At 39.2% G+C, this 17,080-nt stretch overlaps 1 protein-coding gene across 4 annotated transcripts in view; it reads right to left on the bottom strand.

Annotated features, from left to right (window-relative positions):
- Positions 1–17,080, bottom strand: part of ptpn13 (protein tyrosine phosphatase non-receptor type 13) — a 47,406-nt gene that overhangs the window by 4,472 nt on the left and 25,854 nt on the right. The window contains exons 10-35 of one of the 4 annotated variants that reach the window (XM_028025131.1): positions 16,518–16,722; positions 15,830–15,904; positions 15,575–15,752; positions 14,963–15,113; positions 14,694–14,832; positions 14,305–14,457; positions 13,736–13,918; positions 13,471–13,633; positions 12,071–12,503; positions 10,402–10,508; positions 9,801–9,854; positions 9,248–9,337; positions 8,810–8,917; positions 8,575–8,712; positions 7,998–8,479; positions 7,515–7,646; positions 4,441–4,534; positions 4,278–4,363; positions 4,019–4,187; positions 2,288–2,502; positions 2,076–2,174; positions 1,610–1,983; positions 1,025–1,184; positions 768–923; positions 385–556; positions 56–266 (exon numbers count right to left, since the gene is read on the bottom strand). In XM_028025131.1, coding sequence (XP_027880932.1) covers positions 56–266; positions 385–556; positions 768–923; positions 1,025–1,184; positions 1,610–1,983; positions 2,076–2,174; positions 2,288–2,502; positions 4,019–4,187; positions 4,278–4,363; positions 4,441–4,534; positions 7,515–7,646; positions 7,998–8,479; positions 8,575–8,712; positions 8,810–8,917; positions 9,248–9,337; positions 9,801–9,854; positions 10,402–10,508; positions 12,071–12,503; positions 13,471–13,633; positions 13,736–13,918; positions 14,305–14,457; positions 14,694–14,832; positions 14,963–15,113; positions 15,575–15,752; positions 15,830–15,904; positions 16,518–16,722 — 4,527 coding nt within the window. The remainder of the gene's footprint in view (positions 1–55; positions 267–384; positions 557–767; positions 924–1,024; positions 1,185–1,609; positions 1,984–2,075; positions 2,175–2,287; positions 2,503–4,018; positions 4,188–4,277; positions 4,364–4,440; positions 4,535–7,514; positions 7,647–7,997; positions 8,480–8,574; positions 8,713–8,809; positions 8,918–9,247; positions 9,338–9,800; positions 9,855–10,401; positions 10,509–12,070; positions 12,504–13,470; positions 13,634–13,735; positions 13,919–14,304; positions 14,458–14,693; positions 14,833–14,962; positions 15,114–15,574; positions 15,753–15,829; positions 15,905–16,517; positions 16,723–17,080) is intronic. The other 3 variants (XM_028025132.1, XM_028025135.1, XM_028025134.1) reach the window with 3 other exon arrangements.

Raw genomic sequence — 17,080 nt, 5'->3', positions numbered from 1 at the left:
AGATAAAACAGCACAAGCTAGACATTAGACAGATCAAATGTTGAGTGCATAATACCGTGTAGCCTTCAGACAAAGGTCGTTCAGGGAGAGCTCCAGGAGTCTGGTGCTCTCACTCAGAGTTAGGTCCTGGGTTGGAGCCCCATTAATGTAGTGGATAAGGTCAAGTGGTTTCAAGCTTCCCTCTTTTGAGGCTGGTGAACCTGGTATGACATCTTTTACAAATAAGACCCCATAAATGCTGTCCCTTCCCCCATCTAGGACCAATCCTAAGAAACAAACAAAAAAAAGAGATAAGAGTTAATTTAGACAGAGGAAATAATTCATAATACAAAAGAGTCGACCAACAAATTGAACATATTTTAACGTCTAAAAGACGTTTCTTACCCAGTGGCTCTTGGCTGCTCCTGAAGCAAATATCAGGGAGCAGATGGGCTTCTACTGGGAATTTGGGAGCTTCCAGAATCCTTCCAACCACCAAATCAACAAGAGGAGGAGCAGCACGGACTAGACTGACCACCTCAGTGTGGTTCATTGAACTCACATCTGTGTTGTTAACCTGTTGGAAGAAAATAATGCATCCACAAAAAGGAATAGTTCAAAATTAATTTAAGTACCTATCTAATACTGATACAGCAATGATCAAAATAATTTTAAAAAAAAGATGCGACTCTCAATCTGAACTAATTAGAAATTAAATTTAAAGTATTTTTTTTATTATTCAAATGAACAGACAAAAAAAAAATGAAGACATTGCTGTGAATTCATACTTTGATCATTCGGTCCCCAGGCCTAAGCCTTCCATCTGCTTTGGCCGGATCCTGGACGATGTCATGGATGTAACACCCTTGATCGTTGCCTTTGGTGAGGGTGAAACCAAGGCTACCCTTTTCTGACTTCAACAAAGAAATCATCAGCTCTGCTTCCTAAACAAAAAAGAAAAAAAAATGTTATAGGAATGAACATGTATGGACAGATCTAGATCCTTATTTTAAATTACACTGTTCCTCTTTTCTCAAGTCCTTACCGGAATCACTTCTTCTACATCCTGTCCATTGCTGGGGACTTTAAATTTTAAGGGTAGTGACATTGGAGGGGGCAGGGGATCAGGACTGGGGGCAGAGGCAGAGGATATCACAGGCAGAGGAGATGACTCCATATCAGCTTCCACAGGTGATGAAGAACTCCTTTCAAAACATTTGAAAAGATTTAAGGAAATATTTTAAAAAAGAACAACCAAAGATGCATCAAGAAACTGGCTAGTGACTGAAATCGGGTCTTAAATAACTTCCTGCTCAGAGAATGCACAACACGTGATGACAGGTGCAGATACATCAACTCTCATCAAACAAAAATAAGTTAGAAATTATAAGTCAGTGAAGTGTCTAAAATAAAATCAAAGGAAGCATGGAGACAAGGGAAGCTACAGAATGTTAAGGGTGAGAGAATCAAGACTTTCAGCAGATAACAGAAAGGTACTGAAAAGTTCCTCAGTTTTATTTATCACCTGTGACGAAATATGCCGTTTTTCATAATGTTGAGGGCCATGTAGAAAACTCGGACCTAAGCTAAATGTCTACAATTGCAAGGGTTAACATAACAGATCAGGTACCTGTTGCTGAGGTCCAATCTTGTCTTTGAGAGGATCGGAGAATAAAAAGCTGAGTGGAAGGTGCCATCCAGCTGACCAGAGCTGTCAAAGCGTCCCAGTTCTGAGTTGCCACCGGGCGTTTGATAGACACTCATGTCCCAGTTTTGCAAGCTGTGTTCAAAGGCGCTGGAGGTGAAAGCTTTCTCCACCTCCTCATCACCGTCGGTGCTGTCGCTGTAGCTGTTGTGTCGGCCGGGGCTCTTGAAGTTCAGCCTCGCCAGAGCCTCTTCCACGGGGGTTTTTGAAGTCGTCCCAGGAGGAGATGCTGTCCTGCTCAAGCTCAGACTGGGTTCTGTAATGGTTACAGGCACCTTCCTGGGTGATGGTTTGGGTGTCTAAGAAGAAATATGTTATTTTTTATTTCTATTATTTAACAAACTGTAAATATAAAAATGTATTTTTTTTGTTGTTTTTTTAAGCAGCTCACCAAAGCTGAGGCGTCCATATCTCGAAGAACACCTTTTTCAGGCCTACAGAGCAGGAGCGTCACTTCCTGTCCAGTTCCTCGTAAGGCTGATATCACCTCCTAGGTGCCAACAAATGCCCCCAAAAATATATGTGATAAAAAAAACATAATGACCAAAATAATGCTGCTGAGAAATTTGAATTCCAATTACACAAAAAAAGAGAAGTACAAACATGTTGTGAGAGTCCTTTCAGCGAGGTTTGATTGACTCGCAAGATGACGTCGCCCACGTTGATGCGGCCACTCTCTGCAGCTGGCTGGCCCGGGAAAAGCTTCTTCACTCTCACCAGGCTGGGGCCATTGGGCTCATCAGGGGGATGCTCTTCTCGGCTGAAGCTGAAGCCGAGTCCAGAAGTGTTCTTCAGCAGACGGACCTCAAACATGTTATCTGTCAGAAGGAAGATGTTAATCTGCAGTGAGAACCACGCCGAGGATTGCTCAGTTAATAAAGAATGAAAGTTACTTGTTATTAGATTTCCTTCTTACTTTGCGATATTACCCGAAATTTCCATTTGGCTGCACAACCTTCTTAGAGAAACAAATCTAATTATCAAGTAAATCAGAAGCTACTCAGCCATTTCAGTTCTCTGGTTAAAGTATGACTAGATAGCGTTGGCTTGATTAGTCACAATTATGCCCTGAAATTCCTGCCTCAAGGTTCCATGTTTACATCTAAACCCGACTCTTACAGGTAGAAGATTTGAATCCTTCATTTTTACACCCTTAGAAGTTTTTCACATATGGGTTTTTTCCCTTTTTACATAGAAGAATCTGAAAAAAATTTTGTGTTCATTTGTATGCAATCCCTCCTCAGTGTACTTCATGAAAAACACATTTCAGTGCAATTGCAGCTGCAAGTCCATTTGGGGAACATCTACAACTTTTCCATATTTACGGCCTGATATTTCTGATGATTCTTTGCAAAACAAAAATTCAATCAAAGTGAATTCAAGGTGGCTGTTTTCATTTACAGCGTCCTCTACATGGCTTGTGGAAAATGGCAGACCCAACTTATAGCTTTCTTTCAACAATTTTGCCACTTTTTCTTTAAATACACAGACCACATTTGTATAGTGCTAATAGTTGTCTTCTTCACAGATTCTTCCACCTGAGCTGGTGGTCTCTGCAGCTCCATCAAAGCTACTATGGGCCTCTTGACTGCTTCTCTGATCAAAGCTCTTTTTGTCCAGTCAGTAAAGGTGGACAGCTACATCCTGGAAGGTTTTGCAATTGTGCCATGTTTTTCAAATGGTAGATTGAGCAAGAATTTAAAACCAGGTGAACTATGCTCTACATCAGAGTATGAACACATCTGCATGGCAGAGATGATGAAATTTTATGATACTATAGCTGTCTTAGATCATGTAATTTAATGTAAACCAATCACATACCATATAACAATGGGAAGCATACAGTAAAACCTATTAAACAACTTGAGGCATAGGCACAACTGCTGACGCAACTATTTGTGGTGTTTCGTGTTTAATTAAAAAATATATTTCTAGTACATTTACTTAAAAACGAGGTGAATATAAAAAACAAACATGTAATTTTTAAATGTTTAATCAAAGTCATTCCAGGAATAAATGTGTTCGGCTTCTTCTCCAGTTCTAGGAAGTTCAGCTTGTTCTGACCGCCCGCTCAGCCCTGAATAGGCACCAGGGCACAGCTAATGGCTTGTTCAGACATGCTCATTTCCTTTCAAATCACATTATCTATGGCAAGTTACTTTGCCGGGAGCGAGAACAAAGGGTTGTATTGTGAATATTTCTGAAAAATTGCTGGCTCAAATAATCAGTGGTATTCAAGATAAGACAACCTCAGTCTGTGGAAACTAATGAGCTTTTCAAGGAAAATCTTGTGAAGCTACACACCATCTAAGAATCCTCCTCATTAAGTCTTACCTTGCGTGACGAAGCTGTACTCGGGTTTATCTTTGGCCTCTGGTGGCTGCTCCTTGTCCTTTGTTTGAGTGTGGTTACTGGCAGAAATGCGGGTGTTGGGTTGAGGGGTGAGGGGAGCTTGATTGCTGTTCACAGGTGAAAGACCTTTCTCCAGGCGCAAGTGAACCGTCTGCACACACAAAACGTGATTTACATAGTGTAAAAAGCCATCTGGGTGACTGCTGAACAGCTTGTTATCCATGTAAGTGCCAGCCCCAACCTGGCCTGTGTCTCTGAGGACATCGACAGCCTGGTGATGAGTAGCTCCCTCTAGACTCTTTCCATTGACCGCTAATACTCGATCACCTGAGCCAATGACACACCCATAATTAGTTAATTTATCTCCACTTTAATGTTTGTAGCATCGGTTTTTAACTGCTCACCTTTCTGTATCCTCCCATCGAGCTCTGCAGCTCCTTTAGGTATAAGGGCTTTGACATAGATGCCTCCATGTCGCACTGTTGTGTTAGCTCCACCCTAAGAAATAAAAAACTCTTCAGCCAAAGGAAGTTGCTACTTTTAAGATGTTTCTATTTGGGTTAATGGCTGATGTTAGATTTTTTATTTTTCTATTCTACCTTAAAGTTCTAACTGAAAATTGCTCCATCAAATAAAATGTCTAGACATTGAGTTTTTAAAATTATCTTAAACAAGTGTTGGATCTTTTCCAGTGCTCTCAGCAACTATTAACACCTCTGGTAAAGATGTCATAATTTCTTAAATTGTTTTTTCCCCCTTTCATAATTTTTTTTTTTTTTAAATCACAAATAAATATTTTTTTTTAAACAAAATCATGGCATCATAGTGGCTTTAGTCTGAATTAGCACTATAAATTTGTGATCTGTGGCTTTCTTTTTCTCTGAGCTGTAAAGCTGACATCGACAGTCCACTTGGCACTCCTAAAAATGGGTGAGAATGTCATTAAAGTGGCTAATTGCCTAGATTTGCCTGTACAGTCAAAACAATAACTAATAAGTTTAAAACAACTGGAACTGTGACCAAAAAAAGGCTGGATGAAGACCAGAGTTTATTTAGCTGTCATGAACAGTCAGGAGGATGGCAAGGGAGGCACAGCACTGGGAAAAAGTATTTAACTCCTTCAAAATTTCTTGTGCTGTTGCTTTGTTTGTCACATTAAGGTTTCAGATCAAGCTAATTTAATATTAGACCAAGATAATATCATCAAATGCAAACTAAATAAGTCCTCGTCTAAACAGTGAAAAATACTTTTCATGTATTTTCTGCCACATTAAAGGTTTTACAGCAAGCAGATTTTTGTGTCAGACAAAGATAATGTGAGTAAAAACGAAATACAGTTTTTGAATTATTTCAGTGAAAACAGCTGTCGAAAAAAAAACAAGCCATTGTGAATAAGTTACGAAATTATGAATCAACACCCAGCAAACTGGTTGAATAAAAAACAAATCACTTAGCTATAACCCATCTGACAATGTGAGCTAAGAAAACTCAAGTAACAACAAATCATCTTACATAAACCCAGTGTCATCTGCAAGTCTGGGTAAAAAAGTAATTTCTTAGATTTTACAACTATGATGAACTCCAATAAGAGTCATTATGTAGACATGGAAGAAATACAGACTTGTGAATTAATCCTAGGAGTGTATGACCTCTCACAACAATTCAACCAGGAGGCCACAAAAGAAGCCAGAACAATATCTAAAGCACTCCAGGCCTCACTTTGCTCAGTTAGCATTCCTGTCCATAGTTCACAATAAGAAAAAAAAGACACCCATTAGATAAATTCAAGTCTAAGACCACAGCTGCTCAGTGGCGCAGTTGGTAGCACTGTTGCCTTGCAGCAAGAAGGTCCTGGGTTCGATTCCCGGCCCGGGGTCTTTCTGCATGGAGTTTGCATGTTCTCCCTGTGCATGCGTGGGTTCTCTCCGGGTACTCCGGCTTCCTCCCACAGTCCAAAAACATGACTGTCAGGTTAATTGGTCTATCTAAATTCTCCCTAGGTATGAGTGTGAGTGTGCATGGTTGTTTGTCCTGTCTGTTTCTGTGTTGCCCTGCGACAGACTGGCGACCTGTCCAGGGTGTACCCCGCCTCCCGCCCGGAACGTAGCTGGAGATAGGCACCAGCAACCCTCCCGACCCCATTAGGGACAAGGGTGAACAGAAAATGGATGGATGGATGGACCACAGCTGAGCAACAACAACAAAAGGCCCAGCTATACATTTGCAGAAAAACATGATCTGCAAAGCTCTAACTAAAATAATCCTTGCAGTAACAAGACAAAACAGGGACTTTTGGAAAGTGTGCATCCTGCAACATCTGGCATAAAACTAACAACGTTTTGGAGAAATGACATTACACTGACTGTCAAACATGGTTGTGGTAATGTGATAGTCTGGGAAGTTGAAACTACTTTTACATGGCTGAAAAACTAAAAGGTTCTGGAGGGGCCTAGACAAAGTGTGGACTTAAAATGGTAAGTTGTTGCTGTCAGTGAGGTACAGCCGGTTTTTAGGTTTGGGAGACAATAACATTTCACATACAGTAAGGACAATTTTCCACCTTTAATAAATTAAACCATAGTTTAACAACTGCATTGTTAATTTACTCAGATGATCTCTGTCTAACATTTGAATTAATTTGAGGATCTAAAGCAAAAACAGAAGATATCTGAAAGCCAGACTTGGAACTTTGTATAAGAAATCTCCAAAGCTATAAAGTGGCAGAGCACTGCAGTAAAAGGGTCTAAAATTCTAGGGCTTTAGCAGGGGGCTACTAACTACTGGGGTACTGAGTAATAAGTCTTGATTTTCTAAGATAACAGTTGAAGCATTTATCATTCAGCAAAAATGTATTTGAAAATGATACCACATTCTTCAACATGATGTTATTGACAAATATACGTACATTAGACATGTAAAGCACAAATGATCAACAACACTCAGGTAACTTTTTTGTCCTTTTGATGAATATAGTATGAGCTCAAAATGTGTATAATCAGATTCTAAATAAACACTGCAAGTAAGAAATGTTAAGACAATAAATTATCACTAACCATATTGCAAAGCTGACAGCTTATGGGGAAATACATAATCTAGTAACTGGTAAATTGAATGTTGCTCTCTCTAAGTAGAAATCCCAGCAAATCAATTTCTGAATTCCCTGAGAGAAAAGTTTGATTAATGGGGCTCCAGAAAAAGTCAATCATAAACTGAAGCCAGCCATAGAAAATCCCACAAAGCAGCTCTTTGTATGCAGTTGTTGGTCATTATTGCCAAAGTGCAAAAGATACCAGGACTTTATTAGCATTTTTTAAAAATGAATAGATAAAAAACAAAACACATGCAAAATTAGTTATATCACCAAAAGCTATTCCAAAAGAAAGCATTAAGAAAACCAACCAAAAACAAACCAAACACAGAAGAGCGACAGTGAGGAGGATGAGCCAGAAAGGAGCCAAAACAAAGAGAGGGTGAAAACCTTGTCGAACAGTACCGTGACATTTATGCCCAGGCTGCTGTCTATTTTGGACAGCTCAACGTCAAATAGATCTCCTGGACGGAGACTATTGACCCCTGGGGCATTATCATTTAAATTTTCCATGATGTTTTCCTGCAAACAGAGAACATGGCATCAAGGTGAATTGAACATGCAGTGAGAAAAGGGTGATCAAGGCCAAGTGAAGAAGATAAATTTGAAGTCAGATGCATATCATGCACTATACAGGCAAAAAAACAAAAACGTGCTTTCCACTAACACCCATAACAGTAGGTCAAAGGTTAACCACAGGCAGTTAGTGGTGTCAAGCATCGGGATAGCTAATTTGTGATGCTTGTGTTCATGGGTGAAGGATTTGCTCCAACAAAACTAAAAGATGATTTATGGTCTCTCAAAACTATTATGTTGGGAAATGGAGGGCAAACATTATTTAAAGCACTAAATTCATAACAACAAGGACCGCACCTTTTTGGCCTTCACTTTTTCTTGACTACTGGAATAAGTCTCTTCATCCATGTCTGTATCCCCCCTGTCGGACTGCTCAGAAACCGGAGGAACTACTGAAAGTTTGACTCTTCTAGTTTTCGGAGGCAGAGCTGGAGGCGACTGATTCAATTCAACCTTTGGCTCCGGTCCTCGAGATTCGGTAGCGGTTTCAGAGGAGGCAGCAGCTTTTACTCTTTCCAAGGCCTGCTGAACTCTATCGCGAGGCGGCTGGTTGACTTTAGCCGAGCTGCTCGTCCTAGAATCCTGAGAGCCGAGGCTGCTGAGCTGACGTGCCGGCGAGAAGGCAGAAGTGGGAATGCCGGCGCCCTGGAGAGGAAGAACGGGGCTGACCGTGCCATGATGTTCCTCTGATGACGGGTCAACCTCTCGCTCTGGTCTCTGAGCAGGTTTAGGTGAATTAAAATATGATTTGGGTGGTTGGGGAACAAATGGAGAACAATCTGACAAAAGAAGGGAAAAGGGAAGTGATGTAAGCCTAAGAGGAATGTAAATAATCAGACATTTTACTTGTAACTTAACAGATTTATGTCCTTACGTTTATCCTGATAGAGCCTCTCTTTTGGTTGTGACACTACCAGAGTGACATCATCAGGAGCGCTCTGAAGGATGTTAACAGTTTCATCATGAGGATATCCATCCAGGTTTATATCATTCACAGATATCAGCCGGTCACCTAAAACAATTAGTCACTGTTAACAACAAAGTAATATAGCAAAGGAGTAATTTACAGCAGGGTATAAAAATGAAGTCACTATGAATTAGTCTCCTACCAGGTTTTAGAAGTCCATTTAGATCAGCAGGACCTCCAGGAGTGATGGAGCTAATGATAGTACCGAGGTTTGTACGGCCAGAGTTCTCCCCTCCAACAACCTGAAATCCTACAACACACACAAGCACAGATATAAACTCACAAAAGTAATAATATTCCCTAAACCTTTTTCACATTAGGCAAATTTCAACAAAGTTTACCACAAGCCATGTTCTAACACAGGTAAAAGAATGAGCAAAGTCCAGACCTAAGCATTTGTAACGAGGCTTAAAAAATGTATGTTCCCTACAAAAATCCATTCAATCCAACTGAGTTTAAACTATTTCAGCCCATTAGTTAAAATCTATGTTTGGGATAAAACTGCAGTGCATTTGTATGCTGAGAAACTCTCTCTTTCGTGAAGTAAACATCACAAATAAATATGAATATGGATTCCTACCCAGCCCATATTTCGCATCTTTCTTTAAGTTTACAGTTGTGATCTCTCTCTCTAGAGTTGGCAGCTCATTCAGCTTTTTCTTCAAAGAATCTGTACAATAAAAAAAATAAAAAGTAGCATTTTTAGTTAAATACATTATTGTCGGGAGACACCTCCCCTTCTCTGAATTAGGCATTTCTTAATATTAGCTGGATCAACTGTAGGCTACCCTGACTACATTTAAAAAAAACAACACAGTAACCATTCATCCACTCTAGATGAAAACAGAGTGGTGATGACGGACTCAGACTTCAGCAAAACAGCGAGAATAAAGAAGAAATGAGAGACGTACATGAAGCTATTAAATAGCGAGACTGTAGCCAAAGTTCAGATTCACAGGCCAGCAGCAGAATAAGAACAAAGGCTCAATTCTAGATTATGTAAGTCAGATTTACAGACTTCTAATTTTGGCTTGTATCCAGATTGTACTGTCATGTGCGGTCAACTGACAGAAGAAGAAAATGGTCATGTTTTAGTGCAGATTCCTAAATCCTTTTTAATACATCATGCATACCATTAGCAGAAGCTGGAGTTGAAGGAGCTCCAGAGGAACTGTGCATACTGACACCTGTGAACAAGAGATCAGCCGTTAGTGATTCACTTTTTACTTATTGTACAGGAGATTTGTTGTTCTGTTGATGAACAGGCTATGCTTGCTTTTAAAATAGTCCTGCAGTGCACTAGGAAAATGTTTCAATACTTTTCTTGCTTTTCTAAATAAACTATAAAACACATTTGTATTGAGGAAATATTTACCATAAATATATCTCTGTAATTTGTGGGGGGTTATTTTTAGTTAATTTAAGTTTGTTATTGAATTGAGGGACTCCATAAGAGCTGGAATAAAGGATTTTTATGTAGCTTTGCTCACTCTTCTAATTGGATACTCAAAAAAGAAAAACTGATATCTAGAGAATTGTTTCTTCTGATACTGAAGAAACAATTGTTAAGTAGGTTTTACCTCAATATAATGTGGAAAAATGTACTTAAGCCATGTAAATGCTGGAGTAAGACAAAGATCCAGTCTACAGTCTGAGCAAGAAATTTTTCTTGCGGAAAACCTCTTCATATATATTCTATTTTTTTTTTGTAATAATCTAAAAAATGAATCTTACCAACTACATATGCTTGGCCATTGTCCTCAATGGAAGATGAGTCTGACTCCTTTTTGGACTGACTGAGGTGCCATGATGGGCTGTTCTGGAGAACTGAACCCAATGGCCTGAGAAAGAGAGAAGGATGCCAGTTTATCTATACAGCACATTAAAAAATGATAACCAAAGTGCTTTACAAATCATTTGGAAAAAACCCCAAAACAAACTTAGAATAAATAAACAGAAATGAAGGAACATCATCTGCTCTAACAAGGTCCCAGACTGTTCAACAGTTTTGTTTCAGCCTCCACAGAAGCTTCAGGGCTTTTTGTATTTCACTTTAGACCTTGAAGCATGTAAAAGGAACTGGTTGTTTGACTGCAGTGTAAATGTTTAGTAGGCCACATAAATATGGTGGGACAAGACCATTTTAAACTTTATAAGCCAACAATAAAAGTTTATAATTGATTCTAAAATGGACTGGGAGGCACTGGATGTAAAGTTGCCTTTAGAAGATGAGAGCGCTGCATTCTGGAAAGTTTGTAATTGGTGGAGGGAAGACTGGTACAGACCAGCATATAGGGAATTGAAATAGTTCAAACATGAAGTAATAGAGGGATGAAAAACATTCTCCAGATGTAATAATATTAATCTCTATTTGAAGAGATAAAACTCTGCTAAGTGTTTCTATGAAGATTTCACAACTGCAGAGATCTGTTTGAAGCCAGGGGGGACAAAATATGGTGGGAGGGAATGTTGTTCCACCTTCCAGTGTTAATCATCTTGATTGTGCTCAGTACTGGTGGGACGAACAAGGGAGGCAAAACTAAACTGACACCAAATGCAATATAAAGTGATGTGCTTTATTCAACCGTTTCTCAGATTCCAGCTGTTTTTTCAAAAATGTTGGAAGCAATCGCAATGCATTAGAAGTTCCTGGCAACGTGAAATTGATTTAGCTGGGCTAAATAAACCAGCAAACACAGAGCCAGGTACAGTCTCCCACGGACACAGGGGATTGTGTACCCCCACACACAGAGATTCCCCCCAGAGAGTCAATTAGGCAGAGATCTGTCCGTTGTATCTCTAAAGTCAAAGCATAGGTTAGATTCCTGAAACAAATCCTCACTTAATAATCTTACTGTATACTAAAGTCAGCACAAAGGGGTTTACAGAAACAACCCACAAGCACACACTGGACTAGGCCTGGGAGGAATGAATTTTTTCATTACAAATCAGATTCTAATCATTTTTTCCTCTCACTTTTTTTTTTTTTAAATAAATGTCAAATGACAGAAACTTAGCTTAACTTTTATTTCAATTATTTCTTGTGGAAGTTGACCTGAATTTAAAGTTGAAGTAAATACAATCTACAAAATATGCTTGTGAAACAAGATGATAGGGCAGGTTGATATCACTAAACTACAAAAACCCAGAATGCATTGGTATAAAAAAACAAAAAACAAACAAACCAAAAACAATCATAAACAGAAAATTTGATAAATCAATAAAATTAATTTATTGCCCATCCCTACTCGGGACCCATCTAAATAAGTAACTTGGAAAAATGTTTCATAAAATAAAGCCGTAAAAATGCAAAATTTGCTTGGTTCTCCTCGGAATATGCACTTTTGTGTTCAGTGTTCAGAAAAAGCGTGTAGCTTTTAACATTTACATTTTATTTACTTACATGTCCTGAAGATGAGAAATTGAATCAGTGTCTGAGCTTGCCCGCTGACGTTGCTGGAAGTTGGAAGTTGCCTGGTTTAACTGGGGCTGGGTCAATCTAGCATTTGACGAACGGAGCAAATCCAACACTGGGTTCTGCTCCGACTCTGACATCTGTGCCAGGTTGTGGTGGGACCGACTCATCAATCGTGGATTGGTAAAGGCGGTGGAGGCTAGCGGGTTGTAACCTGGAAGGTGGAGCTCGTCATGGACTAATACTGAGCCGGCCGGTGTCTTGTTGAGAGCCACCTCCGAGTACGAGATCCTCTTCAGGTGTTCCGGGTTGGAGCGCGTGGATAAGCTCTGGGCCAGGCTGACGGGACGTGCTATCCGGGCTGATGCGTCTCCACCCTGAGAGTCTACGGAGTACTGCATGCTGCTCAAGGGGCAGTTCTCTGATGAACAAGAAGATGAAATGCTAAATATTTTCTACTTGTTTCTGCTGGAGGATTCGGAACCAAATTGGATTGCTCGGGTAGAAATTTGCTCTTGAAAAACACCAGTTGGAAGTTTGTACTTTTCGATGTGAAGGATGGTGTTAAATGTTTCTACCTGGTTGAATATTCTCAGCCTTTTATTTCAGTTACTTCTAAATTAAATCTCCTCTGAAGATGATATGTCCTGACAACCCTTAAATATACGGCAGGATTAAATGGTGTTTTTGTTTGCAAATGTAACATTTAAACCCAGTAGAACATGAAGAATATCAATGGCTGATGAATGATGACTTAATTCAGGTATGGAGAGAGGAGAGTAAAAGATTAAGTCACTTTCTAGAGATTTAAACTGGCAATGTTACTGGACATGTTTTACATTTTGTTTATTAAAAATTAAATAAATTAAAAAAAAAGCATACTCCCAGAATTTTGTGTTTGGAAGTGCTCCTTTACGACAGCTCTTGCAGCTTTTATTCTGTGAATGCTTCCGTGGAGTTAGTGTGCTATAAAGGCACAACTGTTGTAGCACAATTATTGCTCATAGTTTTGACAGTTATTACTAAAGATTTCTGCATTTTATTTTCCTCACTGGAGCTCATTTTTCTTTCTCAGCCTGTTTTATTCAATATGCTACACACAAATATTGATTATTGTTCAAAACTAATTTCAATATGTAACATCTGAGATTATTGCTAAGAGGTTATTTCAGAACTTTTTAAATAATGTTCTCATTGCTTTCGACAGAGACCTCTCTCCCCAGATCACTGAAGCTGCAGTAATACAAAGTTTAAAAATTGTGTTAAAAAAATAGCTGTACTCCTGCTGTACAAATACAAGTTAACAGGTTCATAAGCTAGCCAAATTGGTTAGAAAACTCCATGTAGATAGATGTTTAGATATTTGTGACTCTCTGCTTCAGACATACCAAGATCCTGCAGCTCCTGGTTGTTTTGTCGCGCCTTCGACTGCAGTTGGAACTTGTGCTGATCCGAACACAGCTGCAGCAGATACTGACATGTCCTGTTGCTGTCAGTCTGGAAAAGGTGTTTGACCTCATCCGATGTGTTCTGAAGGCAAATTTTCTTTTTCTTAAGGAAGAAAAAAAATAAACAATCACAAACAATTAATCTAATCTTTCCAGACAAACTGATATTATTTATAGAGACTCAAAATAGGAGACAAGTGCGTACTGCAAAGGAAATCTTCTTGGTCTCCCTCCAGGGGAACCTCAGCGCTGGGGTACGATTTCCATTAAGAACTTCAAAAATGAGCACGCCTTTGGAGTAGATCCCCAACATGACGCCTGATTGAGACCTCTTCTCTGGAAGGACTCGATGGAAATGGACTCCATACTCAGCCAGCCTCTGGCTCGCCTTTAAGACAAACACGAGTTCTTAAATGTTAAATACCCCAAAATTAAAACACAACACAAAAATATATATATATAAATCAGTAAGTAAGTCTACATTGAGACAAATAAAAAAATCCACAAAAGGGTCAAATATTGAGAAGAATTAGCAATTTGAATTTTCTATATAGACCAAACTCCATTTATAATGTATGTACTTAGTATTTCTTAGTAAATATTTATATCATAAATATTTAATAAATATTATCAAATATTTACTAAGAAATACAGTCATTATCTGACTTATTATTGTGTTTATTAATTTTTTATACATTATAGAATCCAAATAGCAGTAAGTTTCAAATTCAATGTATTAGAGCATTTTATATATTCATATAAAATGAACCTAACCTTGAGAAACTCAAACTCTGCCTCTGATTCTGATGCACCATAGTAGTTACTGTGAAGTTTAGGCAGTTCTTCCCGAAGAGTTGTCTGGTCCACCTTATCCAAGATGGACACTGGCAGGTAGTGCTCCAGTCTGAAATATGTCTTCCCATGAAGCTGCAGCACAGACATTAACACCTGGTTATAATATCATGTGAATGGCTCCTTTTAAAATACATTTACTTAGAAAATCGGTGATGTGTTCAATACTGATATTACCAGCCGCATGCATATAGATAAAGACATGTAGCTCTGTGAATTTGTGAGGTAGTGGGTAAGTGGGTAAAAATATCTATACATTTCCAACTCAGTTTACATTTACATTTCAACTGTTTAAAGATGATCTTGGTTACCTCAGGTTGGTAGTCACCAAATTCAGCCTGCAATGCCAGGGAAGCCAGAAGCAAGGCATTTTCTGTGTTGCAGCGCATCCTTTCCTCCAAGATATCCTTCCTCAGTTGTAGGTAGTGCTGGTGTTTGGTCATAGCATGCCTGTTTTCCACATAGATAAAAAAAAGAAGTGTCAAATAGATCTTTATATTTTATATGTTAATTGTGCTATCCCAGGGAAGCATATATTAAGCAGCAGAGTTATTCACGCAGAGTAAAAATATATGCTTACTGTATGAGGTTGACATCATCATGGAAGAATTTGATCCGCAAGAAAAGGTTAAAAGGCACGTCGGTTCTTCTTTTCTTGGGATGCTCCTTCCATCCATCAGGAGCTACTTTGGTGAGCTTGGCATCAGGTTCAACAAAGAAAAACTCGGTTTCTGTGTGGGATTTTTTTTAAAAAGACAAAATGGATTAGAGTAGGTGACAGATTGAAAATGGAAAATAAATCAGACTGAAAAGAAAGTAGTGTCTGTGTCAATAATCTGATTAGGTGTAAAGAAAAGGGGGCAGAATACAACGACAGACAACAATTTTATGATTTTTATGAGTAAAAATGCTGACAATCCTTTCATTTCCTTTGTGGACAGATGATTGGTTTGTGTTGATCACTTAAAAATCCAGTATAATAAACTCATCTTTCAGTTTATGTAACAAAATATGGAAATGTCTAAGGGGTATGAATACTTCTCCAAAGCACCATATATTTATATTAACAAAAGGATGAATTTAGTGTCGAGATAGATAAAAAAAAAACCACATAGGCAAGACAGGTGACTGTGATTGAAATGACAAGAGATATACAACTACAAATGCATAAATCCCAAAATCTCCAAATTACCTTTGAGGTATGCAAGGCCAAAGAGATGGTGCTCCACGAGGCCAATGTGAGCCACCACCATATCAAAAACGTCTTTGCAAACTGCCTTAAGGTCACAGCCCAGCTCCAGTTTTTGCCCATTCAGGAGCACAACGCCCACCTTCCTTTGTGCTTCTTCCACCTTGTTTCGTTTCGGTTGCTAGGGATGAAACAGCAATAGTTACAAAACGGATAGTTAAACTCTTATTTGAAAAAAGAGCAGAGTTAAAATCTCACCATGATTGATGAAGGCACAGATAAGGTTACTGGTGGCTCGCTGGCCATCTTCACAAACTCGGGTCCATGATAGTTCTGTCGGTAATGCACAGAGAAAAAGCAAACACAGAAAGCTGTATTCACTCAGTGTATATTTTGCAGCTTTTCGTGGCTGTGCACAAATTCAAGTTTCCAACTGGTAACCCCAACATCCTAAATCACATTAATTAAACACACCACAAACATGTGAGGAAGAATGTCTCACACATGGATGTGTTCCCAACATCAGCAAATTTGTTTTTACATTTACCAACAAACATTTTTACTAAATTTGCAATAATTGATGGAATAAGTCTGAGTAAACTCTTAAGTTCCCACATATCCCATGTATTTACAATTAACCCTACAAAGGCTGGAATAAATTAAACACTGCAGTCAGCAGCTTTTGCAAAACATCAAATAAGCATGGAATCAACAAGTTTGTGGCAAGTGAGCTTATGCAATTTAAATTTGTACACGAATCATCAAAAACTGCATTATAAACAAGCCTCAAGCTGCTTGCATGTAGGGGGTTTAAGCTGAAAGGGAGGTGTAGAAATGATAGCTTTAAGGGTTTCTGGATTAGTATCTTAAAAGCTGTCTTTATGATGGATTACAGTTATCTCTTTTGGTGCACATCCTTAAGCACTGACTCACAATGTACACAAACCTTGTTTTTGCGGAGCGATAAAGGAGTGTAAAGAGGGTCCTGAAGGTCAAGTGCTGAAGCCTGAGGTTGGAGCAGGGGCTCGTCTGCAGAGTAGAAGTTGGACCTGGACAGCCGATTGGCCAGTTGCGTCTGCAGCCGCTGCACCTCCTCCTCTTGCCTCTGGAGGAGCATCTCAGCACTTTCATCAGCAGGCCCTTCATTTTGCCTTAAGGGAACCAAATGTTGGTTGGTTAGCTCAGCAGTTTCTTGTGTGATTGATGCCTTGTAGGCATCTGTGGCAAACTGCACACAAGCTGCACAAAATATAGGAATTTTTTTTCACCACAACAGGAACGGGGAGCAACAGAGGGACAGATCAAAATGATTTTCTCTTTGGGAAAAGGCATGGCAACAGCAGGCTGTTTAGGCCTGTGATGCCAGAGATTAGAGAGATCAAGAGGACTGAATGTAAATGTCACATCAGATGACCTCACTGTTGAGGCATGAGGCGATCCTGCTGTGCCACACCAGCTGTGTGTGGCCCAGAGGACCAAAATGGGACAGCTTTGTCTGATGGTGCTCTG

This window comes from Xiphophorus couchianus, chromosome 8 (genome assembly GCF_001444195.1).
Source record: "Xiphophorus couchianus chromosome 8, X_couchianus-1.0, whole genome shotgun sequence".
Lineage (NCBI taxonomy): Eukaryota > Metazoa > Chordata > Actinopteri > Cyprinodontiformes > Poeciliidae > Xiphophorus > Xiphophorus couchianus.
The sequence above is the reverse complement of the archived record's forward strand: the minus strand, read 5'-3'. Positions and strand labels throughout refer to the sequence as shown.